Here is a 25148-nt window from a genome sequence, read left to right on the forward strand (position 1 = left end):
CTTCATGTTTCTAAAAAGTGTGCGGCCTACGACTGTGTATCATACGGGGTTTGCTTTGCGTCAATCTTGTACATTGCTTCGTGTTATAGGAGACAAGAAGTGCCTAAAGAAATTTTCCCGTGCGTCATTTGAACATGAATCTCTCATCTCAAGCATTAAGATGGGACAATCACTGACTGTATGATAGACCAAACTTGTTTTTCATCAACATTTGCTTCGAAACTATCAACTATGGCATCTCCAGCGCAGCTTAGATACATCGATGTTGGTCCATGCCCCACTGGCTTACCCTCCCCACTTCTAACCCATCACGCACAGGTCGGTATCAACTTTACAGACCCCATTTTCCGAGGCGAGTATCACGGGACCCAACGCCACGAAGACGACTTTGAAGACGTCATTCAAAGAGCTTTAGACGCTGGCTGCAAGAAGTTCATGGTAACGGGTTCTAATCTCGCGGAATCGAAACATGCGGTTGAGATTGCAAAAGCACACCCAGGCTTATGCTATGCTACTGTTGGTGTACACCCTTGCTCAGCAAAACACTTCGACACGCATTCTGGTGGTCCATCTGAACTTCTTTCTGCCCTCAAAGCCCTAGCTATAGAAGCTAAAAACGCAGGTCATGCTGTGGCGTTTGGAGAAATTGGTCTTGATTACGACCGCTTGTTCCTTACAGCAAAGGAGCCGCAACTGAAGTACTTTGAAGCACAACTGGAAATTGCCATTGACGTGCAACTACCACTCTTCCTTCACTCTCGCGCTGCGAGCGAGGACTTTGAGAGGTTGTTGACTGCAAAGCTTGACCAGCTGCCGAAGAGAGGCCTTGTGCATAGCTTCACCGGAACGTTGGAAGAGATGCAACGGCTTGTTGATTTGGGGTTCGATATTGGTGTTAATGGATGTAGTATGAAGAGTACGCCGTCCCCAGTTCACCTGATACCCAGCCCACTCTCTACTAACTCTCTTTCTAGCGGACGAAAACATCTCAGTCGTCAAACAAATACCCCTCTCACGTCTACAAATCGAGACCGACGGTCCATGGTGCGAGATGAGACCCAGCCACGCATCAGCCAAGTACCTCAGCGACGCACCTCCTCTACCAAAGGCAGTGAAAAAGGAGAAGTGGGCCAAGGGCATGATGGTCAAGGGACGAAACGAGCCAGCCACTATCCCCCACGTTGCGTACGCGATTGCAAAGATCAAGGAGATCAGCGTGGAGGAGGTTTGCGACGCGTAAGTCATTTGTTACTTATCAGGACGGCTTAAATGCGAACTAACATCGACATGTAGTGCATGGGCAAACTCGATCAAGATGTTTGGGCTTGGAGAAACGACTTCTTAGACACATGACAGACAAACCAGGTACATGATAGACTTGCATATATAAGGTGGATTCGTACAAGAGGAATCTATTTCCTCTAAACTCGCAGGTATAACGACCGCCAAACAGACCACGCCAAACCAGTAACACTCTACTTCCTGTACCACATCCTGGTGATCTTGGTATGCCTCATCTTCTTCTGTAGCTGGAAAACGCCGTACATGAGCGCCTCGGCGGTAGGTGGGCAGCCAGGTACGTAGATATCCACCGGCACAATCCTGTCACATCCTCTTGTGACAGAGTAGCTGTAGTGGTAGTATCCTCCTCCGTTTGCGCAGCTGCCCATGGAAATAACCCAGCGGGGGTCGGGCATCTGGTCGTACACCTGTCGCAGCGCAGGTGCCATCTTGTTTGTGAGGGTTCCGGCTACAATCATGACGTCCGACTGTCGGGGAGAAGCACGGAAAATGATACCAAGACGATCTTGGTCGTATCTTGGGGTAGACAAGTGCATCATCTCGACGGCGCAGCATGCGAGACCGAAGGTCATGGGCCAGAGAGAGCTCTGACGAGCCCAGTTGGCTACTTGGTCGAGTGTCGTCCTATCCCCGCTCGTTAGCCTGTGCCCTGTTGTGTCTTTATTGCCACCCATATCTTCCTCGTAATCTTAGTAGTGTTTCACATACAATGCGTATTGCATAGCACCCTTCTTTCCCTCCTGGCTCGGTAATGGCACTTCAACTCGCGCTTTCTTCATGGGTGGTGGCGTTCCAGGGTTGCCGGGAATTGTCGCGGGAGTCTTCATGGTCGCTCTATCGGACGAACTCGAAGACAGGAAAGCAGCGCTTCCGGCGCGGAAGGGCATCAACGCCGTCGCGGGCTTGGCTATCCATATTGTCAGTTCGGGAGCGCTAGGAGCTTCTTGAGCGACAGGCGGCACAAACCTCGCAGAGCCATTGAGGCCGCAGACCGTGTCGTCGAAAACATGATTGCGACGAACAGAAAAAAAAAGGCGTAGTGAAAGGAGTGGGGGAGGAGTGGAGAGGCAAGACGTGGGGTGGCGGTCGAGGAGTCGCGAAGTGAATCGATGAGGTAGGTGCAGCAAAAGGCTTGGCGATATCGATTAGCAGTCGATTTTGGTGGCACCTGATAGGCTGGGGAATCATCACTCCTCCGCCATCGCCCAGCCTACTCCACATCTACTCCCCTAGGCCCTCGAATCCGGAGATATTTCGCATAACATGTCAGGTCGTGTAAGAAATGCACATGTCAGCTGCTTGTGACATGTATTGATGGCTTTACTAGGTCCCATCCATTGCTTGCATAGGCGTAATCGGCAAGCACGTTAGTACACCTACTTGTGCACATCGACATGTTCCGTTTTCCAATGACTAATTAATGACATAGAACAATCCACTGCATATATCACTCTTTCCAGCAGAAGAGCGGGCCCCGCTGGAATTTCAGTTCCTTCTCTCGTCATGCCTGGACATATTTGAAGCTCGTCTGCCTCACAAGACAGCAGACCAAGACTTTGGTCTTTTGCAAGCTGTCGATGAGAGATTAGCAATGTACGGATGGCTCACCAACACCGGGGTCAAGTTCGTTATTGTGGTTGACATGGAAGGGCGACCAGCTTCTGCACTTGACACCAAGGCCGCTACTGCGGTTGGGCTGCGAGATGCGGATATGAAGCCTGTGAGTTTGTGATACTGTGTACTTCTCAGACCCCTAACCCTTTGCAGGCATTCAGAGCATTACAGACGGCATATATCAAGTTGCTCCGGAATCCGTAAGTGACATTCACATCGTAGCTCTGAGGCACATGTTGACACCATTCCCCAACATCAGATTCTACGACCCAGATGAGCACTCGCCAGTCACAGCAAACGCTGAGCAGAGGATTGGCTCAACTCAAATCACAAGTCGCAAGTTCATCCAAGAGGTCAAAAAGATTGCCGAAGCGTGGTCGCCGGGCGTTACGAGCATTTGAGCAAACTATACTCCAATAATCACGATACCACATTGCATTTAAAGGCGTTCAGAAATAACACCTTCACTTCAAACATTGCTTCCTTTTGGGACTGTTTGGACTCCAATAGCACAATGGACTTCGGAACTTCCCAAAAGCGCTAGCGCCGATTGCAGTCTAGTCCAATGTTAGAGCAGATCACCTCGGTCACACTGAAACTCTCGATGCCTCGTGCTACATCCACGGTGACCTCTTTGTCAACACTAATGAATCCCAATGTCGTCTACCGGTGTGGCCATCACCAATCCCCTGGTGCTCTATCGCAGCCTTATTGCTACACAGAAGATCCGCCCTGACCCAGCTCAGCACCGACTCGGTATGACGTCTACCATTCTGCGATCTTGCCAAGCGTTTTAGAGGTACATGTGGACTGACTTGAAGGTGCTTCAGCGTTACATTTACAAAAACTCTATGACCGTCTCATTGATTATGAACCGGCGATAGAGTACTCGAAACGACTGCAACTACTCACACGAGCTGTAGACTCTGATCCAACTGGGGAATCAACTGCGCCTACAGATCTTCATGCGAATCGCTTCGGCAGAAGAGGTGTATGGACGTCGCTTCTGGCACAGAAAGAGAGAAGGGATTCTGTGGCTTTGACACGAGTTCTGACTAGTCATGATGAGGCCATGCAGCTGCAAAGCCCAAAGGGGCTTATGCTCCATGGTGAGGTCGGCACCGGAAAGTCCATGCTGATTGATCTCTTTCAAGACTGTCTGCCCAACCGCAAGAAGCGCCGCTGGCACTTTAATACGTTTATGCTCGACACCATATCCCGACTCGAGAAACTACGCAGAGCGCGATCGCTATCAGCGGGACCCAAGGCTCCTCATGATGAATACTCGTTGCTTTTAGTTGCCAGGGATCTTATTGAAACATCGCCGATTCTCTTCCTGGATGAATTTCAGCTTCCTGACCGTGCGGCCAGCAAGATCTTATCGAATCTCATGACATCTTTTTTCCAGCTCGGTGGCGTCCTTATTGCGACTAGTAACCGTATGCCTGAAGAATTAGCCAAGGCCGCAGGCATGGAATTCTCGCGACCTGTGAATCGGCTCAGCCGTTTGGGCTGGAGTATGAGTAAGAGTGAGCATCGCAGGAGAGATGATGGGGCTGGGCAACTTGGCGAATTTGCAGGCTTTTTGGATGTGCTGAGGGCGAGATGTGAGGTCTGGGAGATGGAGGGCAAGAAGGATTACCGGAAGCTTGAGCGAGAAGAGGAGAGTGGTAGAAGGGATAGTGTTCAGATGTCGGGTTTTGAGTCTACCTCAGCTTCTGCACAGGGAATCGCAGGTGTAGCGGATACATTCAGCATCCAACAAGAGCAAGCAACCCCGGATACCGTCAGCCCTACATCGTCCTCATACTTCCCCAAAAATTACCTCATCCAGCCCAAGACCACCGATCAAATGATCGAATTCGGCGAATCCTTCAACGCCCTCGTCGAACGCGCCACAAACACTCAATACCCCATCCCATGGGAACCCGCCACCCTAACCGTCTACAACAGACCCCTCCACGTCCCTGCCCAATACAACGGCGTCGCCTTCTTCACTTTCGCCGAGCTCTGCGGCGCCGTCCTAGGTCCCGCCGACTACGTGACTCTAGCATCCACCTACCACACCTTCATCATCACCGACGTGCCGGTAATGGGTCTGCTAATGAAGAGCGAGGCCAAACGCCTCATCACACTCCTCGACTCCATGTACGAAGCACGCTGTAAACTCATGATGACGGCCGCCGTCGGCCCGGACGACATCTTCTTCCCTGTGCGGCCCGGTGGTGTCGGTGCTGCCGCCAGCGCCGATGACACTTCCCTCGAAAACGACGCCGTGTACCCAGAAACCTATTCGGAAATCTACCAAGACCTCAACTCCCCGTTCCGACCAAACATTTCTTCGTACAGCGGTGGTGCCTCCTTGGCTGAAGACGCACTCGAAGATGACCCACCCAACCGCACACGCAGGGAGGGCTCCTCCTTCACCGACGAATGTCGTCTAGGCCCCGGATCCCCTGATTTCGCAAACATAGGCGGTCTAACGGGTGAAGACGAGAAGTTTGCGGTCAAGAGAGCCGAAAGTCGGATTTGGGAAATGTGCTCTCGCAGTTGGTGGGAGAAGGCGTCTTCGGTGCCGGTAGAGGAGTGGTGGAGACCTATTCCGCTGGAGTCGAGGCATTGGGAGAGGCCCTCTTCTTCGGCAGTGGCGGCTACTGCTGCTGCTGCTACATCGGCTGCATCGGCTGCGTCGTCTGCGTTGCCGCCGAATACGAAGATTTTGTCGGAGGAGGAGCTGGAGAAGGATAGGCAGGCTGCGTTGCAGGATATGTTTAAACATGGTGCTAGCCCCTTTCGCACGCATCCTGATGCGCCGCCAAAGTTTGCTTGGACGCATGCTTGGGGCATGATGACTTGGGGAAAGAAGGCTGGGGCTTGGGGCAAGGGCGTGGAAGGGTTGGATGAGAGGGATAAAGTGAAAGATGGAGAAGATGAGACGGAGAAAGATGGCAAGGGAAAGAAGGGAGAGAAGTGATTTACATGCACGACTTGAATTAGACTTAGCGTGCTAGATAGAGCAAATAAAATACTTTTATGCGCCTAGAAACCATCCGTACGTAGTCTCACTTTTCTTCATCAACATTAGTATCGTTATCATGCATCTACTCCTACTCAAACCATGGATCTAGTCACTGGATCTTTCCCTTGTTCACGACAAAGGCCTCCAAGACGGAAATGGCAGACCACAGCCTGTTCTCCGCCTCCCTGAACACGACACTCCTGGGACCGTAGAAGACCTCGTCAGCAACCTCCTCTGGGTGACGGGGCAAGCAGTGCATGAAGCTCCAGTTGTCCTTTGCGCCACCGCGCTTGGCCATCTCAGATGTGATCTGGAAGCCCTCAAAGGCCTTGAGGCGCTTCGCCGTCTCCTCTTCCTGGCCCATGGAAACCCACGTATCTGTAACAAGGATATCGGCGTTCTTGCACGCTTCTTCAGGCGAATTGGTCTCGATGAGCTTGCCGGCTCGCGGCGATGTCTGGGCAGCATGGGAAATGACTTCGCGCATGGCCTTGGGGATCTCGTAGCCTACGGGGGTCGCGACGGCCATGTCGATGCCTAGTTTGGCTGCGCCAATGGCTAGGTCAAATAGCACGTTGTTTGCATCTCCGATCCATGCGATCTTGAGGCCCTCGAGGCCGAGCGAGGTGGACGAGGCGGAGGGGTAGATTTCGCAGATGGTGAGCAGGTCGGCGATGGTCTGGAGGGGGTGGTAGAGGTCGCAGAGAGCGTTGATGACGGGGACGCTCGAGTGCCTTGCGAGGTCGGCAACGTCGGAGTGAGGGCCTACACGGGCGACGATGGCAGCCGTCATGCTGGAGAGGACGATGGAGGTGTCGTAGAGAGACTCATTGACCTATCCTACCGCGTCAGTGTGAAATAGTGGAAGAAGGTGTAAGAGTCATACACCAAGTTGTATGTCGTCTTTTCCCAAAAACATGGGCGAACCTCCCCAGGCAGCAATGGCACCCTCTGTTGATACCCTCGTGCGTGTGCTCCGCTTGCTAAACGTCATGGCCACAGTCCTGCCCGCCAACGCTGCGCGCATTGAATGCGGCACCTCGTTGGTCTGCTTGATGGCGGTCTTGTGTTTGTGTGCATTTTGGACGAGTGTGGTGAGCTCAGCAGGTGTGAGGTCTGCTATGGAGAGAAGATGTCGGGGCGCAAAGGGCGATGTGGGAGGAGTAGCTGGTGAAGTGGAGTAGCAGCGGCGCAAGCTTCGCAGAGCTGCCGGAGAGGGGCGGAAGGCGGGCATGTTTGTCAATTGACTGTGACAGGCTTCAAGGACACAAGCGAGTATTGATACAAGTACAACAACCAACCTAAGAGTCACACGTCTTTTTTTGCACACGTTTTTTGTCAGACGGAGAGTTATCTGACAGCCAGGCTAAGCGCGACGCATCACAGCGGGTATCTCAGTCCGGGGTCATGGTCGGGGCTAGTGGCCCGCGGCAGGCACACGTCGCTCGCTACCTTATTCGGCTGCCCTGTGCCCATGTGAGTGGCTGAGTTGATGACGAGGTGACTGTCGACTGTCTCGACCTTTTCACTCCTCCTCCACCAACACAGTCACACCGCATGCCATGGCTCTCGCCTGGACCCCCCTACGCTTGAAGATGGACGAGGAGGAACGCGAACGCGAGGAGTCGTGGGGCGCCAGCAGGGCTGCGACCCGCACGCCTAGCTCGCGTCCGGCCTCGCACAAGTCCGCCCGCTCAACGCGCTCGAAGCAAAGCAGCCGCACCACAGAGCAGACGCCGCTGTTGTCGCAACAAGACCGGGACGACCGTCCGGATAACGAGGAGACGCCCGCCGAGACATCGCTGCGCCGGTCGCTGAGTGGCTCATCAGTCAAGAGCGACAGTGAGCGGGTGCCGCTGTGGCGGAAGCGATGGCCGAGCATATTGGCCCTTGTGATACTCTGTGTCGTCTTCATCATCATCATGCTCGGATTTCTGGCCAAGGAGAGCATCGAGGAGTACTCGATGCAGGCCGCCGACTTCAAGCCCACGAGGCTCACCATGCAAGGCCTGACCGAACACGGGGCCGATGTGCAAGTAGAGGGAGACTTCAAGATGGACGCCAGCAAGGTCAAAAAGCAGAGCGTACGCAACCTGGGACGCTTCGGCACCTGGATTGCGAGGGAAGCCGAAACTGGCGCCTTCGACGCCGACGTGTATCTGCCCGAGTACGGAGACGTCTTGATTGGTACAGCCAAGATACCTGGCATCAAAGTGAACATCAGAAACGGACACACGACCCACGTATCCTTTGTCGCAAACGTGCAGCCGGGCGAGCCCGATGGCATTCGAAATGTCGCCAACGACTGGATTGATGGTCGGCTGGGACAGATACGACTCAGGGGAAGGGCTTCCGTCCCAGTCAAGTCGGGCTTGATCAACGTTGGCAGGCAGCTTGTTGAGCACTCCATGGTATTGCAGGGAGGCGACATCCCTTCACTGCCTCACTACAACATCACAAAGCTCAACCTCGGTGAGGCCAAGCATGGTCAGAAGGGGCTTGGTGCCGATGCCACCATTGTCGTCCACAACGACTTCCCCGTTCAAATCACTCTACCTCCCGTGGCTGTAGACGTTGGTATTGAGGGCTGCTCGGCCACCGATAAGCACATCATGGTTGGCACCGCACGCACTGGAGAACTCAAAGTTAACCCAGAGTCCGACGTCAAGGTCGAGGTCACTGGCAACGTTGACAAGCTGTCAGACCCACTGACCCAAGTGTGCCCCAACTCGGCCAAATCTCCTCTTGATGCCTTCTTGGGTGACTACATGAAAGGCGAAGACGCAACCATCTATATCAGCTGCTGCAAGTTCCCTGACCCAGCTACCCCTGAGTGGGCTCGTGACCTTCTCAAGGACATTACTGTCCCTGTTCCCTTTGCTGGAAAATCCATGGGCAACCTGATCAGAAACTTTTCTCTTGCCGATATGCATTTCAGTCTTCCCAACCCATTCGCTGAACCCGGCACACCCGAAGCAGCGCCTAAGATCTCTGGCATTGTCAACGTTGACATCGGTCTTCCCAACGAAATGAACTTTCCTATTGATGTCAATCAAGTCAAGGCCGACGCCGACATCTACTACCACAAGAAGAAGCTCGGAAAGATGAACTTAGAGAAGTGGCAAAAAGCAAACTCTACCCGTATCGAAGGCAAGGGTTCGGAAGGACCTACCCTCCTTGTTCAGTCTGTCATCAAGAATGCTCCCATTGAAATTCTGGACGATGATCTCTTCAGCGAAGTTGTGCAAGCTCTGCTATTTGGCGGTAAATCCATCATGATGGATCTCAAGGCTGCAGTCAGCGTTGGTGTAGACACGCCTATGGGCAAGCTCGCAGTGCGCGGCATTCCTGCACAGGGAGTTGTACCAGTCAAACGTTCGTAACCAGTTCGTGATCCATGTTTGGCCGCTCTCCTGCAACTAGCTAACTTTTCCTGTTCAGCGATTCGCGGCGGCAAGGACACCAAACCTGGTAACGGCAACGACAAGAACAATGGAAGCGGGCTCAACATTAAAGTCGGCAACCTGGCTATAGTTGATACCTCGCCTACTTCTCTTACCATTAACGCCATGGTCAACTTTACGAACCCTACGAATTACTCAGCTACAATTCCCTATTTTAACATTAACGTTTTGGCAAACGGGTCGCATATCGGCAGTGCGACAATCGAAAATATGGAGGTTCTCCCCGGAAATAACACAAACAAACTTGCTTCTCTTCTTTGGGATCCTTATACGTTCGGAGGCGACAAGGGAAAGAAAATCGGCGCCGAACTACTTTCCCAATACATTTCTGGTAAGCCCCCCATCTGCAATAGGGATACAAGCAAGCTAATACTGTGAGCAGGTTTCAACACTACAATAACTGTCCAGGCTCACGAGAAATCTGTGCCAGCCCTCCCGTACATTGGACGTCTTCTCTCGCACTTTCCAATTGAGCGACCTATGCCACACATGTCTACTCCTAAGAAGCCGTCCGATGGTGACGATGACGATGACCCTGAGGATGACGGCAAATCCCACTTCATTCGCGGCACGACCATGCATTTGATTAGTAGCACAGCCGTATTCACTCTCGCTTCCCCATTCCGCTCGACAACACTGTACATTACCGACATGAATGCAACTGCCTACTACGAGGGCCATATCGCTGGCAAAATTCTCTACGATCTACCTTTCGCTGTACCTCCCGGGCTCTCGGAATCCCCGCGTTTACCCGTCGACTGGTCATTCGGTAGTCTCGGGTATGAAGCCATTAAGAGGGCACTCGGGGGACAATTGAAACTAAGTGCCTTTGCCAATGTGGGTGTAAGGATCGGAGAGTGGAGAGAAAGCGTATGGTTCAAGGGCGGTAAGATTGGCGCAAACGTTAGACTCTAGAGTTCCCGCTGTTGAGAGAATATTTCTGGCATAGATTCTAAGAGTGCTTAAGAGATTGAATTTGTTTGTCTATACGAGTTGGTACACGCCTGTTTGCGTTGTTGTATGTACATTGGAAGGGCTATGTGGGGTTCACGGCGTTGAGGATATTTTCCAAATTGTTCCAAACAGGTCGTCAAGGTACAAATACCATTTCTTTGTCTGGTTGTTCTACCGGAAACGCCAAAGACGTGATTCTCATCTGTACGATGGATCGATGAATCGAAGACATACGAGAGAAGATGAGTCTCACCTGAGGCTGGAAAGACATACGACTCGCAAGATTATCGCCTGATAATCTCGAGTAGGAGATGCGCAGACAAAGGCTGTTACACGACGCACAGCGTTCTGACGCGCATATGTGCCGAGCCTGCTGATTGGTCAAATGTCATTCCCAAAGCTTATGTGGAGAAAATGGTACAGTTGTGGGCTCATGGTGTTGCCAGGATGAAGCGATTTTCTGCCTGGGCCAAAAGCTGCTCAGATCGCCCCCCCCCCCAAACAAGTGTATATAGATCAAGACGCCATCCCGCTACGCCTTCAAGCTTCAGAGTTTGGGCTTCATTTGGATTCTATTGCATCCCCATCAACAGAATAACTAAACAGCTACCTTTGAGGTGCATGCACCCGAACACCCGAGGTCAATTCGGGCTGTGTGGCTGAAGGGCCCTGAGATGCTGAGAAGGGTAGACTGATACGGTTGAGGATTTTTCAGTCGCCGGGAAGCATTTCCCCGCCAGCAGGAACAAACTTGCTCAGCTCCTCCCTGGGCATAAAACAGGTATGGTTTCCTTATTGCGTGTCGAGAAAAGCACATGGATCTCAACAACAGGCTCAGAATCGGGAATCTGGCGCAGCACCACTACGTGGCTTCTCTCGGTGGTTTGGGTAACTGAGAGTACGACCGAAAAAACGCATGTTGTAAATGAGTGGATGCCCATGCCGGAACGTACCGAGCACAGTCACAAGATGCACAAGTGAGCATGGAAGTTGCTGGAAGCAGCAGCAATCAAGTTGCAGGAAAAACTCGTGGTCATCTCGGAGGGATTAGCCCTCTATCCCACGTGATTGGTTGCAACGGGCCCCACGCCCTGTTGCGAGTGGGTGATTGGCCGGGACAAGTGCTCCGGTTCAAATAAAAACCCCGAGGCTTTCCCCGCCCATCACACTTTGGACGTCACAACAAAGAAACACCAGCCTTGTCTCACACCGTCCAGCAACGGGCACCGCGCATAAAGAGAAGGATTGGGTCTAGACTTGACCTGTTCTCGCCCATCGTATGATGCCCCTGGGCGCTGCAAGAGGCTGCAACAAGGTGTGAGATACGAAGGCTGAAGTGCCTGGGTGGCGGACATCATGGCAGCAACAGAGAGGAAAAAGAACAGTGTAGCTGCCACAATTAATGCTTGGGCTGAGCCCAGCGGCTTACATGCCCGCAACTCCCGCTCCGCTCCGAAGATTCTAGACACTCTCAGCCGAGCTTACGTCGCTGTGATGCATTTGTTTCCAAAGCCGTGTCCTGGCAAGAGCCGGTGTGCCGTCGCCTGTTTATCGTTCGACAGGTGCATTTTTCACGATTTCAGCTTCAAATCTCGATCGCGACGAATTGGGCATGTACCCCAGCCATGGCTGATCACACGGGGCCACTAAATTTAAACGTATATACACCGTCTGCTCGCTTCAGTGACCAGACAGAAGCCCCCTCTCGACCCTTTGTTACCGCGGAGCGTGTGAGTTTGTAGTAGTCATGATGGATTTCTCAGGCCTATCCGCTTACCCCATGACGGCGTCGACGAGTGCGACGTATTCGCCAAACAGCGACAACTTCCCCTCGCCAGACATTGACGCCTATTTTACCGAATCCTCTTATCCGGGCCTTTCCGATTACTCTGCTTCCCATAATTTCCCGTCCGCCAACGGTACCTGCTTTAATCGCCCTGCTGAGCAACCACCAGCCGATGGAGTCCTCGGCTGGAGCGCCCCCGTACACAACAACTTCATCAATGCCCCGTCGACGGTCAGTCCTGCGGCTGTAGCCCCCAAACCACCACTTACAACCTGGGCGAACAGTCTGCCTACGCCATTGAGCGTTGCAGGAGACTTTCAAAATGGATACATGGCCACTGACTTCAATTCAAACTTCCCCTCGCTTCCCTCGCCCCTGCCCACCCCCAGTAGCTCCGGAAGTCCGACATTATCCTCCCCAGTCCCCGTCTCCAACACGCAACAAGCTGCCCCCGAAGACCCTGCCACCACCACGGCTAAGCCTGCTCCGCGGAAACGAGGTCGTCCGCGGCTGAACCGCCCCGCTTCAGAACCCCAGGCTGCCAACGACAGTGGGGCCAAAAGCACGAGGACACAGTGCATGCCCCACACCGAAGTCGAACGCAAGTATCGCGAGAAGCTCAATGCCGAGCTGGAGCGACTACGCCGGGCCGTTCCCATGCTGCCACAATGTGATTCAGCGGACATGGGCGCTGTGAAGCCTAGCAAGAGCATGATTCTGGCCGTTGCTATCGATTATATCAAAGAGCTTGAGAGACAGCGAGATGCCGCGGTTGAAGAGGTGGAGAGACTGGGCGGTAAAGTACGGTTCGGTCGGGCCGGGGTCTGGAAGAGAGAGCCTAGTGAGGCTTGACAATTGCTTGAATGGTGGCGGTGATGGTGGCATATTGCGAAGAAGAGGAGGCGAACACTTGATACCTCGGGAGGAAGAGTGTCGGTACTGCGTCATTGGTCGTCTGGTAAGGCCAGAACACAGACAGACAGACAGACGAGCATCCCGTCTGCCCATCTCTCACGCTATACCTGTTCCTCTCCTTCTTTCCTTGCCCCACCTATCCCTCTCTCTCTCCCCTCTTCTTCAGGCACTTTTGCATACATGTTCTGGCGAAATATTTGTGTCTTTTTTTTTCTTGTACGAGTCTCAAGCAACGATTTTCCTTTGTTTTCCTTTGTCTCTCTTGCGGGCGAACTACGGCCAAGTTTATTGGAGGAAGATAGATACCCCATATACGATACATGATTAAAGCTTTTTTTTTTCGGCTCTCTGGGTTTGGGTTTGGGGACAAAGCTGGCATAAAGGGACGGGTTGTTTTGGGTGGAGGAAATGTACATTTAAGGCTTCTTTTTTCGGGATTCTTGGAATTGCAGAAAATGATGTAGTAATGATGCGTTGATTTGGAGTTTTGCGTTTGTGAGGTTTAATTGGGTGATTAGGTGGTAGGGATGGGTGTGAGTGGGCGGAGTGGATGGGGTAGGTGGTGGTACACAAAAGTTTGGAGTTGTGGTAATGATTGCTTGTGAAACTGCATGTGTTTGAAGTTTATTATACATCTCGCTGATTTTGTACAAGGGCTTGCCAAGAAGGGGGGTTGAGTTGATTGGTCTTTGCTGTCGAAGTGCTAATCACTGCTGCGTCTATCCTAGTGTAGCCCAAAAGAACGGGTAAGCAACTTGTGCTATACTTCTTCTTCAGATACTAAATGGATTCCCCAACGACAGCTTCTCTCTCCTCTTGTATTATCAGATTCCCTTTCTTTATACATCGGCTCCTGTCCATGTATATCTACCCAGGACTCTAGGTTCATTATGATACCACAGTATCATCTCTACATATCACCCCCATTTACCATGTCTATGAATCGCGCAATCAATTCGTTGCTCGTAGAATATTGTTCACTAAAATGGAGCAGGGCTTGGTTGTCAGGCCGATATATTCGAGCCTCTGTATTATCGGCCTAAACTTGACATAATTGAGCGCGGAAAGAGGTAGAAGTAGAATAAGCTTCCAGTTAATTAGGGAAGTTAGATACATGATGTAAAGCGCCCAATCTTAGTGGAGTATTTGTGCTTATATCGTATAGATATGGGAGATGGAAACATGGCCGTAGAAGTCGAGGTTAAGTCGTGTTTGAACGTCGTTATATAGATATCATCCACGGGTCCAGTGTCTTAGAAACATATTCTTGGTATTATCGAATAAACTTACTGGCCTCAATGCTACTTCATATATCTTAGTCAAGTATGTAGGTTGTACGCCTTTGGGAAAGTTGTGGACTGACACGACATTGTATAGGCACTGTCGGATCGTGAGTATCGGTAGAGACGTCGGCTGCTGGACACTTCGGCCCGACTTCGGCCCACCTTGCGCAAGAGCTTAGGTATACCTTCGTAGCACCTATGTTCGTAGATATCAATTAGAACCACCGAACAGAATGCATTCCTAGTTATCGTTATTTCCCTTTACGCACTTAGTGCAAAGCCAACCAACACTGATCAGTGATTGCTTGAGGCGATCACAGACAGCAAGGAAGAAGAGACAGACCGCATCTTTGACAGCCTCCCTAACGCACGACGTTATACTCCTGAGAGAAGATTCTGTGCTAAGAACAGAGCGAGGCAGAGATAACGCATAGCGATCAAAACCTCCCTCTAAGCTGCTAATCCAGGCCGAAGCTCGATTACAGCGCGTCAGCAACGCACAAAGACACACTGTTGAAATCCCGACGCGAGAAGTCTTGGGACGACTACAGCACGTCAGCAGCGCAGAGCGACAGACTATTGATATCCCGACGCGAGAAGTCTCGGGACGACTATAGTGCGTCAGCAACGCGTAGCGATTCCGTACGAGCGTCCCCGGACGATCCTATCACGTACAACCACAAGCGCTGGAACCGACCAACCAGCTAGACAAGACAAGGCAACGCGTCAATATACACCGGCACGATGGCAGGCAGCCAGAGCAACTCTGGCGATACAGACGCTGATGTTCAAGAGCAACTACTCAACTATCCATCCGAACGCAATACAAGCAAGCGCGCAGAAACTATATCCCAGGAGCGAAGTTTACTGCTGAACACCTTATGCGACACTGTCCATACACAGTCACGTTTGACTATATCAACCCATCTCTCTGGGGTGTACCCGCACCAGAGGATGCAGACGAGACGCACGCAACAACCTGGGTCGCGAAGGCTATCCACGACTACCATGTAGGAATGGAATGGGATGAGAGACTATACTTCGACTACCAATGGGACTTTGAAGGATGGACACGAGAGCTATTCCAGAAGGTTGAGCGCACTACGCTAAGATCTCTGAAGACTGTGCTCCGGTATAGGGGAGTCTATACAGGCAAATTTCGGGCTAGAGTAGCTGATTCCCTCTTCAACTTACTAGGAGGAGAAAACGCTCCCGAATGGGACCCTGCAGAGTTCAAGGCCGAGAAGTTTGACGAACGTTCTGAGGCGTACCAGCGTCAGCAGAACGCACATCTAGCAGCCCCTATAGATAGACAAGCGCAGCAGCCACTGCAACAGACGCAGCCACTGGAACCGCTACAGCCGCAGCCACAACGTCCGTCACAGGGCGAGCAGTATAGAGTGAGACAAGGCGTTCGAAGCCACCCGCAATATCAAGAGCTACAACAACCGCCCTACGCGATCAATGCCTATGCAGGACCACAGCCTCGACAAACGGAGCAGGCTATGCAACCACAACAATGGTACCCGCAGACACAGACACGACCCCCAGCGACCGCATACCGCGAGGTGACACCTTTCCCTCAGCAACCTACAAACCGAGTACCTGACAGACCCCTTGGCCTACCACATGACCCGTACAAGACGCTACCGCCGCGATGGTCTCGCAACGATCGGCTCGAAGCCAATACGATCACGCAGTTCTCTAAGCTATGGGACAATAGCAACAAGTATACAGGGAATGCGTACGATCTCCTAGACGATAAGATTAAGATCTTCTTCAGCATCTGCTGGCAGGTAGATATCCAGGAGGAGCAGTTTCACGCAGTGTTTCCCCGTATCCTTACCGGGCGTGCAGAGACGTTCTACATACAGGTTGTAGAGAGAGATGATAGCTTTGCTGATGCGTACATGGCAATCAAAAACCACTTCGACCATGACGTCCATCACCAGCACTACTACACAGACTGGACGACTACAACCTTCGCTCGCACCCGCGCAGAGAACCCTGATAAGGGACTACACGAGGTTCTGCAGATCCTGCTTGACAAGCTGCAGCTATGCCAGCGTGCCCTTGGCAAGAACTTTGAGGGTGAGGATGCCCTCCGCACTACGGTCATCAATGCCTGCCGAGGAGTACCAGAACTTGAGATGGCACTGTTCAAGCCAGCCACAATCTGTGAAGGACTCTTCTCAGATCTACGATCCGCAGTGGAAACACACCTAGCATGGCAACACACCGCCCAGTTGGTCACAGAAGATCAATACTACCTAGACCGCCGATACAACGGCAATGGAAGGATCCGAGGTGGATCTCGAGGTGGAGGAGGATTCAGAGGCGGATCCAGAGGAGCATACCGAGGAGGCGAGCAGCGCGACGACAACGGACGAGGATTCAAGCCACGTTGGAGGAAGAAATGCTTTGTTTGCCGGAAGGAAGGATGCTGGTCTACCAACCACACAGATAAAGAGCGCAAAGATGCCCGTGCGCAGTTCTTCTCTACGCTATACTTTACAGGTGCACAGCCCCCTGAGGACTTCTCCGTACATCTTGCAGAATACGAAGGGATCGAGCACACCAGCCAGTACAATCAGAGAGGCTGGAGAGAGGAGGAAGACTGCGAGGATGACGAGGATGACGACGTCGCGGAAGCACATTCTGAACACCAGTTCTTCAAGGAGCAATGCCTTGCAGACCAGGCGTTCTTGCATCATATCTCGGGCGACGACATATACAGCCGAGACGCGCCGTCAGCACCAGCATCGCAGTTCCTGCTTGAGGACCGCTACACACGATCTGTGTACCAAGGAATCCTACCAGATACAGGCGCTGCAAACGTATCCACGGTCGGCAAGGAGCAATACCTCGCACTTACGAGAGAAGATCCGACGGTTAAGTTAGACACATCTACAGCAGGGAAAGCGTCTATTAAATTCGGAAAAGGCGAGGCTACAGCGTCGATTGGCACCGTGCAGGTCTCTACGGAGATCGGAAAAATCAACTTCGAAGTGCTCGAGGCGCCTACGCCGTTCTTGCTATGCCTTGCAGACATGGACCGCTTAAAGGTATACTTCAACAATACGACAGACGAGCTGGTTCAGGATGACGTACACATCCCGGTGATTCGCAAATGGGGACATCCTTGGTTCCATCTAAACAAGAGAGAGAGAGCAACTATGTTCCTAACGGAGACAGAATTGCGACGGCTCCATCGACGGTTTGGACACCCAGCTGTTACGCGACTAGTCAAACTCTTAAAGGATGCTGGCCATAACGACTTCGAAGAAAGAACCCTAGAAGAAGTCACTAAGTTCTGCCACCACTGCCAGCTCCACAGCTCCGCGCCGCGCCGATTCAAATTCACTCTTAAGGATGATCACCACTTCAACTATGAGATCCTGGTGGACGTAATGTACCTAAGCAACAAACCTGTACTGCATGTGGTCGATTCCTCAACAGCGTTTCAAGGCGCGAGGTTCCTCAGCGCTATCTCAGCTAAAGAAACATGGCAAGCACTGCGGATACTATGGATCGACACCTACCAGGGACCACCCGACATCATCACGCATGATGCAGGTACTAACTTCGCGAGCGCAGAGTTCCGCGCAGAAGCAAAGATCATGGGAGTCACATGCAAGCAAGTACCTACGGAGGCGCACTGGTCTATCGGCAAAACTGAGAGGTACCATGCCCCTCTACGCCGGGCATGGGACATACTCCATGCAGAACTCACTGACACTATGTCCGACGACGCGATTCTCCAGATGGCTGTGAAGGCTGTTAACGATACTGCTGGCCCTGATGGACTAGTCCCGACGTTACTAGTCTTTGGAGCGTACCCACGAATGACTGCAGAGTCACCGCCATCACCATCAATGGTCAAACGCAGCGAGGCTATTCAAAAGGCGACGAAAGCCCTGCGCAAGCTCACTGCAGAGCGCCAAGTTGCAGACGCCTTGAACACCCGCAATGGACCAGCCACTGCAGACATGCTCGCGCTCCCACTCCAGAGCGAAGTCTTAGTATGGAGAGAGAGTGATGGCTGGAATGGCCCGTACAAGATCGCCAGTACAGATGGCCACAACATCACTGTCGACATGGTTAATGGTCCAGCGACATTCAGATCAACTGTCGTTAAGCCATACTACAGACCAGACCACCTGTGGAGCGACCCTGATGCGCCACACGCGCCGAATGAGCCGAATGAGCCGCACGAGCCGATAGCAGTACCTCCGGCAGCGCAACCACGTAGAAGAGGCCGCCCTCCAGGGTCAAAGAACAAGCGGAAGGCGCACGCGTACATCACCAAGAAGGAGCAGGACGATCTTGAGCTAGCTATCAAGCTACGGAACGATGGCGTGATCACAACCTCAGGCGCCCCTTTGAAGCGTCTGATGACCAAGAGATCAGCGACCTAGTAGGTCGTGGAGTCTTCAAGTTTGAGCAATACGACGAGAGGCTACACAGCAAGATCCGGATCTTTAAGTCACGCCTAGTACGTGAGGTCAAGGGAAAGACAACTAAGCCTTATGAGAAATCCCGTCTGGTTATCCAAGGCTACCAAGACTATGGCAAGGAGGCTATCTTAACGCAGTCGCCAACCATCCAGCGATGTAGCCAGCGCCTGATTATGTCGCTGGCGCCTGGGCTAGTACAAAGCGGCATGAGCGTTGAGCTACGTGATATTACGCAGGCATACCCACAGGCTCAGACAACACTGAAGAGGACGATACTCGCACACCTCCCTACCGAGCTGGTACATCGATATCCAGAAGGCACGATACTCCACGTGATCAAGCCACTATATGGGATCGCGGAGGCAGGAGTCCACTGGTGGACAACATATCACGGACACCACTGCAAGGAACTAGATATGTCAACATCTACGTACGACCCATGCCTGTTGATCACGAACAGCGACGACGCAGACGTCTTCGGCATCGTCGGTATGCAGACAGACGACACCCTCATGCTCGGAACGACCGCGTTCTTATCACGCGAAGAGAAAAAGATCCAGAAGGCGCAGTTTAGATCAAAACCAAAGGCTATGCTGACACCAGAGGTGCAGTTAGACTTTAATGGATGTACACTTACGATGGACGCCAGCAGAGTCTTAATCCTCAGGCAGAAAGGACAAGGAGGAAGGATCAGGCTTGTTGATATTAGGGCACCCGACCGCGCGCAACAGTACACCGAGCAACGCGCCCGCGGAGCGTACATCGCATCAACATGCCAACCAGAGGCATCATTTGATCTGTCCGTAGCTGCTCAAGCGCAGCAACCATCAGACGAGGACATTAAGGCACTCAACAAGCGCCTGAAATGGCAGATGGAGAATCTCACTCGTGGCCTACGCTACGTCACTGTCAACCTTACGGAGGCTAAGTTGATAGTCTTTGTAGACGGCTCCTTTGCCAACAACAAGGACCTCAGCTCACAGCTAGGCTTTGTCCTCATGCTCGTCAACGAGTCCATTGGCGCCAACACCTTCACAATACAAGGCAACGTGATCCACTACAGCTCTACAAAGTGCAAGCGCATCACACGGAGCGTACTGGCCTCAGAGATCTACGGCATGGTCAACGGCTTTGACATAGGCATCGCGGTTGCAACCACGCTAAGGATAGTTACAGAACGACTTGGACTACCTGCAATTCCCTTGGTTATCTGTACAGACTCGTACTCCTTGTACGAGTGCCTAGTAAAGCTTGGGACAACGAAGGAGAAGCGCCTCATGATCGATATTATGGCGCTGCGCCAATCATATGAGCGTCGCGAGATCACGGAGATCCGCTGGATCAATGGCGAAGACAATCCTGCAGACGCCTTCACGAAGGCATCGCCAAACCGCGCTCTTGAACGCTTTATTGACGGCAATAAGCTGACAGTCCGAGTAGATGGATGGGTGCAGAGGCCAACAAGCTTTGATGTTTAATGCTATACACTGTCACTACCGATACAAGCAGAGTTACTAGCTATCCAGAAAGAAAAGACTTCCAGTGTCGGATCGTGAGTATCGGTAGAGACGTCGGCTGCTGGACACTTCGGCCCGACTTCGGCCCACCTTGCGCAAGAGCTTAGGTATACCTTCGTAGCACCTATGTTCGTAGATATCAATTAGAACCACCGAACAGAATGCATTCCTAGTTATCGTTATTTCCCTTTACGCACTTAGTGCAAAGCCAACCAACAGGCACGCTTATATGCGCTTTTAAACTTTGTAGATACCCATGTACGTACAAGGGTATAAGATTGTTCTTTTCCGATGCCTCTGCTTGACAGAGAAATAAAGAAGAAGAAGAAGAAGAAGAAGAAGAAGAAGAAGAAGAAGAAGAAGAAGAAGGGATTTCACAGGTTTCGAAGAGTGTTATGACATTTAGGAGGTAGATGCATAAACAAGCGTGTGTCATGTGTACATGTAGCTTAGATTAGATAACAACGTCATGCATGTACCGTTAAATCCATAGAAAAGTTTCTGTTCTGGCAGAACCGCATAGAAGGGTTATAGAGATATCATCCTATAACGGAGACAGTACATAAAGAGTACGTGTATAACGTTCGCTAGAGGGCGGTTACACACTAGGAGACAAGAGGGTGTGGTTTTAGAAAGCAGTGCCTTGATCAACTGGAGCACATTGGTGAATATATCAGTTGGAGGATCTCGGTAACTTTGGTGGAGTAGATAATTTCTGTTACTAGTACGAGAGAGATACTTATCATTCAACAACGCGCATCTCTACTACACTAAAAACCTACCGTCTGCCGTCTATTCAGAGTACTCGTAAGCGTAGCGACACTATAACCTAACGTATAATACACTATACCTATCTAATATCAATATCCAACTTCCCGCTTCACATCACCACCATCACTACCCCAGCCGATCCACACACCCGAACGCTCTAACATACCCATCGATCACATTCAGTCTACCTATCCACGCATTCCTTCTGGCTTCCTCTCTGCTTTTTTTGTTGAGCAAGTAGCGCAACACCTACTATACGGATATATTGGACGACGTTTCGCCTCGCCAAGAGGGGGTACCCATTGTCTCGGGAACGGGGCGATGTTGCAAAGTGTGTGCGAAATCTACGTCGCCGCATTGGATGTAAAAGCGGCGTTGTTGTATGCCACGGGCAATAATGTTGTTGTTGTATTTACCCCCCATCTTTGTTGATAACGTTTGAGGTTGCATATACGATACTGATGGCGATGCATGTTTACTTACCTCCGGTGGGTTAGGTGCCCGGGCGATGCACGCTAAGCCCGCTTTCAAACTAGCCACCTGGTCTTTCCCCCCTCCCCGGTCAAGCAAATCCCGAGCTTACCTCGTTTGGGCCACGTACGTACCTACGTACACATGTCAGCGGGGGGAGGGAGCTGCTTACCTAGGTACTGTTACTGTACCGTACCATATTATCAACGTCAACATCTAACGTGCATGCAAGCGAGTGTACCAAGCGACAGCCCGAGCCGTCAAACAGACGTCACAATGCCGTTCTACGAGATCATTGAGAAAGACGAGGCGGGTAATGTGACGGCGACGTATGTGCGTGATGATGCGGTGGGTAAGAAAGGAGCTGGAGCTGGAGGAGAGAGGGTTGATGTTATTGTATGTACACCTCCCCTCTACTTTCCGTATACCCTCTACAAGCTTGAAAGTTTAGATCATGGAGTTGTTACACCACCTTCTACACTTCATCCAATGCAGATACTACCACACCATCTTCCAAGCTCATTCTTTGGCTAACCAAGCCCCGTCGTTACACGTAACAGGTACCGCAAGCGTCCAAAAATTATGCTCACCAACTCCTCGATGTCTTCTTACCCACGGGGTTTCCGGCGAGTGTGACAGATGATTATATTCATTATCAGATCTATGTATGTTTTGTACAATCCCATTCAACTTGTTCTTTTGAAAAGCCACGAGAAGGACTTGAGGAATGGATGAGAATGCAAAGTTAATACATGTTTTTTTTTAGGATTCCCTGCAGGCGTTTTCATCGTCGATTGCGGGTATGTTGGCAAGTCGAGCCATCTTGGAAGGTATGTTTGTTTTGAACGATTTCTCTATTCTTTACTCTCTGTTTTTGTCATATTTTTTCTTTCTTTCTGTATGTTGTGGTCTTTTGTTTTTTCTTCTCGCCTATCTTGTAGGGTGCAATGTGTTGATTCCGTGTGATCATGAACCACACACACACACACACACACATGTCCAAAAGAAACCCCCACTAAACAAACACACCTTCCGGACTTCCGTACATTGAAATCCAAATAATGAATAAAAACACAGGTGTCGGCGTCGGCGACTCGACAGCCACCCCCACAACGGCACTCCTCCTCTCCGTTATCCAGACATCCGTCGGACAAATCGCCACGATCCTCTTCGCCCATCGGCTGGGCACAGCCCTGGAACCAGAGTGCAAAATGTATCGCTTAGCTGCTGACGTTTTCAACGACACAGCCATGGTACTGGATTGCCTATCGCCCGCCTTTCCCAAGTCGATTCGTGTGGCCGTGCTGAGCTTCTCGAGCTGTTTACGCGCACTATGCGGGGTTTGTGCCGGAAGTTCAAAGGCTAGCCTGAGTGCGCACTTTGCGCACAAAGGAAACTTGGGCGAGGTGAACGCAGTGAGTTGATTTTTCGCTCTATTTTTGGGATCTCATTATCGTTTGTTTTGTCGGTGTTGTTAAAAAGGGAGAGGGGCTGACCGTGCTGAGTAGAAAGACTCGAGCCAGGAGACGGTCATCTCGCTGTTAGGCATGCTCGTAAGTGTATCTCAAGTAAACTATTCACAGCCCTGTGCGCTGATGAACAGTCATACAGGCAGGCAGCCTCGTTGTCTCACAGATTACCTCACCGCTCGCAACATGGGGCACTCTCATCCTCTTGCTCACCATTCACTTGGCCACAAACTACGCCGCCGTCCGAGCTGTCAACATGCACTGTCTGAACCGGCAACGCGCCAACATCCTGTTTAGTAACATGTTTCAACACGGCCTCGTACTAAGCCCACGAGACGTGTCCCAGCGCGAACGGGTCTTTGAGAGGGGCGGAGTGCTGCGCTGGTCTGACGACAAAGTACTAGGCAGGTGTAGCATAGGCGTCCCACTACAGCGATTACTCAACCGGCTAGGCACGCCGCACCAGCAGACGGGCTCGCTCACACTCAAGTCAATGGAGATATCCGACCTTCTAGAAGTTTTTGCAAATGAAGCCTACATATTATTGCCGGCCTCGACTGCCGACGAAGCGCTGATTGTGCTCAAAGGAACATGCGAACCCATTGATCAAATCAAAGCATGGGCGCACGCACTGTTGTTGGCAAAGAGAAGGGAAGGCCTTGGATCAGCCGTTCTGGCGCGTAAGCCGGATGATGGATCCCATCGCCCGGCAATGGAGGGCCTCATATCTGAGCTGAGAGAGTCGCTGAAGGAAGTGCAGGCCCTGTTTGAGAGGTATGGAGACGAGATGAGGGGTAAGGGTTGGGATATGGGTGTTGCTGCCTTGGAGACACAGGCCGGGGTGCGGTTGCAGATTGATTGAATGACGACGGTTTTACTGCTTTCGAGGGTCTTGTGCTTGTGGTGATTTATTTGTTTATTTACTTGCCTTTTCCGGTCTTGCAATGACTGGCACACAAACGAAGACGAAAAGTAGGGGATTTGGACGGCGGAGCGTGACATGGAGAATCCCCGAGCAGTGTTTTTTTGGTGAGACAGGTGGGCCGGTGGTATGTCCACATGTGTGTGAGGCCCGTCGTGGGATCCAAGTCCAAACGTCGTGCTCGCTAAGGGAGATGGCTGACTCAAACCAGCAGCCGCATAAGGATCGGCACAAGCATGTGTCTCTACGGCACATGTTTGAAGCAGTTTGATAGCCCCCAGCATTCGCTGTCGGCACCCATTTCACCCACCTTTTTGCTTCTTTTCTCAAATCATTCTTTCGGCTAGCGGGGTATCACAGACGGCGGCCATACGGTGATGGATCCGCATCCCAAGACAGGTTTCAGGTATATCTGGCACCTTTGTTGTTGTGCCGGCCGCCAGAGCCGCAGCAATCAATACCTTGCTCGCGTCGCGCGCGCACGCTCCCGTCCAAGCTCTCTCCATGCGCGATCGTGGAGTTGTAAGCATGTCCATGCTTTGCGATGAATCCGGCCGTAGGGCTAAAATGCCAGGCCGTCATGTCTTTTCTGCGGTAATGAGGCCGTAATGCAACCACGCGCAGCAACGTTGTCGGCTCGTACGAGGAAGATTAGGAACTCGGGTTCAACAGTTTGCAACGATGCACGTTGGCTAAAGGGCATCCCGAGGTCACGGTCGTTGGGATGTCAGTTGGCCGGTGAGGGTCAAAGAAAGAGAAAAAAAACATGCATTAAACAGCGCCACCATGCAAGGCGAGGGAATGTCGTTCCGAAGGTAGATGAGGCTCGAACAGGACTAATAGTGGAGCGGGTTACGCATATTTGTGCCAAGTCGCCATCTGGTTTCATCGATCGTGCTCAAACAGACGTGGGATGCGGCTAAAAAACAAAACCCCACGAAGCGGTGAAGCGGGTGAATCGCAGGCGTGTGCGAGAGAAGAGGCCCACCTGCAACGTCATGCTGTCTTGTCAAAGACACCGAGCCTCACAGTGGGCACGACGAGTGCGGGCCGAATTTCTCGGTGCCGGTCTGGTTTTTTTTTTCGTTGTCGGCGGGTGCGTGCGTAGAGGTTAGCCGGGTAGTGACGGCCAGGACACGACAGGCAGGCGGCTTTGGACTTTCTAGAAAGCGCCACCAAGACGGCAGGCAGGTGCGACCAGGAC

General features: G+C 51.8%; 12 protein-coding genes across 12 annotated transcripts; 10 read left to right on the forward strand and 2 right to left on the reverse strand.

Annotated features, from left to right (window-relative positions):
- Positions 1–231: 231 nt before the first annotated feature.
- Positions 232–1345, forward strand: PtrM4_089270 (TatD, Mg-dependent DNase; the record flags this gene model as incomplete). Its single annotated transcript, XM_001934616.1, has 4 exons — positions 232–264; positions 319–916; positions 975–1236; positions 1294–1345. The coding sequence occupies 4 exons, from the start codon at positions 232–234 to the stop codon at positions 1343–1345; spliced, it is 945 nt and encodes a 314-aa protein (XP_001934651.1).
- A 130-nt stretch (positions 1346–1475) lies between these two features.
- On the reverse strand, positions 1476–2311 carry PtrM4_089280 (NuoB, NADH:ubiquinone oxidoreductase subunit and related Fe-S oxidoreductase; the record flags this gene model as incomplete). Its single annotated transcript, XM_001934615.2, has 3 exons — positions 1476–1926; positions 2011–2209; positions 2269–2311. 3 exons carry the CDS (start codon positions 2309–2311, stop codon positions 1476–1478), a joined length of 693 nt encoding a protein of 230 aa, XP_001934650.2.
- A 254-nt stretch (positions 2312–2565) lies between these two features.
- On the forward strand, positions 2566–3317 carry PtrM4_089290 (Sedlin-N domain containing protein; the record flags this gene model as incomplete). Its single annotated transcript, XM_001934614.2, has 5 exons — positions 2566–2577; positions 2630–2668; positions 2732–3022; positions 3070–3116; positions 3176–3317. The coding sequence occupies 5 exons, from the start codon at positions 2566–2568 to the stop codon at positions 3315–3317; spliced, it is 531 nt and encodes a 176-aa protein (XP_001934649.2).
- A 2366-nt stretch (positions 3318–5683) lies between these two features.
- On the forward strand, positions 5684–5890 carry PtrM4_089300 (uncharacterized protein; the record flags this gene model as incomplete). The annotated part of the gene is made up of 1 exon (XM_001934613.2): positions 5684–5890. One exon carries the CDS (start codon positions 5684–5686, stop codon positions 5888–5890), a length of 207 nt encoding a protein of 68 aa, XP_001934648.2.
- Positions 5891–6044: 154 nt separating this feature from the next.
- PtrM4_089310 (ArgF, Ornithine carbamoyltransferase) lies at positions 6045–7169 on the reverse strand (the record flags this gene model as incomplete). The annotated part of the gene is made up of 2 exons (XM_001934612.1): positions 6045–6770; positions 6822–7169. 2 exons carry the CDS (start codon positions 7167–7169, stop codon positions 6045–6047), a joined length of 1074 nt encoding a protein of 357 aa, XP_001934647.1.
- A 328-nt stretch (positions 7170–7497) lies between these two features.
- Positions 7498–9318, forward strand: PtrM4_089320 (uncharacterized protein; the record flags this gene model as incomplete). The annotated part of the gene is made up of 1 exon (XM_066106874.1): positions 7498–9318. One exon carries the CDS (start codon positions 7498–7500, stop codon positions 9316–9318), a length of 1821 nt encoding a protein of 606 aa, XP_065962542.1.
- Positions 9319–9504: 186 nt separating this feature from the next.
- On the forward strand, positions 9505–10314 carry PtrM4_089330 (uncharacterized protein; the record flags this gene model as incomplete). Its single annotated transcript, XM_001934611.2, has 2 exons — positions 9505–9730; positions 9782–10314. 2 exons carry the CDS (start codon positions 9505–9507, stop codon positions 10312–10314), a joined length of 759 nt encoding a protein of 252 aa, XP_001934646.2.
- Positions 10315–12103: 1789 nt separating this feature from the next.
- Positions 12104–12991, forward strand: PtrM4_089340 (HLH multi-domain protein; the record flags this gene model as incomplete). The annotated part of the gene is made up of 1 exon (XM_001934610.2): positions 12104–12991. The coding sequence occupies one exon, from the start codon at positions 12104–12106 to the stop codon at positions 12989–12991; it is 888 nt and encodes a 295-aa protein (XP_001934645.2).
- Positions 12992–15218: 2227 nt separating this feature from the next.
- Positions 15219–18755, forward strand: PtrM4_089350 (DUF1421 multi-domain protein; the record flags this gene model as incomplete). Its single annotated transcript, XM_066106875.1, has 1 exon — positions 15219–18755. One exon carries the CDS (start codon positions 15219–15221, stop codon positions 18753–18755), a length of 3537 nt encoding a protein of 1178 aa, XP_065962543.1.
- A 245-nt stretch (positions 18756–19000) lies between these two features.
- PtrM4_089360 (uncharacterized protein) lies at positions 19001–20272 on the forward strand (the record flags this gene model as incomplete). The annotated part of the gene is made up of 1 exon (XM_066106876.1): positions 19001–20272. The coding sequence occupies one exon, from the start codon at positions 19001–19003 to the stop codon at positions 20270–20272; it is 1272 nt and encodes a 423-aa protein (XP_065962544.1).
- A 1557-nt stretch (positions 20273–21829) lies between these two features.
- PtrM4_089370 (uncharacterized protein) lies at positions 21830–22977 on the forward strand (the record flags this gene model as incomplete). The annotated part of the gene is made up of 4 exons (XM_066106877.1): positions 21830–21949; positions 22114–22218; positions 22320–22383; positions 22631–22977. 4 exons carry the CDS (start codon positions 21830–21832, stop codon positions 22975–22977), a joined length of 636 nt encoding a protein of 211 aa, XP_065962545.1.
- A 123-nt stretch (positions 22978–23100) lies between these two features.
- On the forward strand, positions 23101–23884 carry PtrM4_089380 (uncharacterized protein; the record flags this gene model as incomplete). The annotated part of the gene is made up of 2 exons (XM_066106878.1): positions 23101–23106; positions 23165–23884. 2 exons carry the CDS (start codon positions 23101–23103, stop codon positions 23882–23884), a joined length of 726 nt encoding a protein of 241 aa, XP_065962546.1.
- Positions 23885–25148: the final 1264 nt, after the last annotated feature.

This window comes from Pyrenophora tritici-repentis, chromosome 4 (assembly GCF_003171515.1).
Source record: "Pyrenophora tritici-repentis strain M4 chromosome 4, whole genome shotgun sequence".
Classification (NCBI taxonomy): Eukaryota; Fungi; Ascomycota; class Dothideomycetes; order Pleosporales; family Pleosporaceae; genus Pyrenophora; species Pyrenophora tritici-repentis.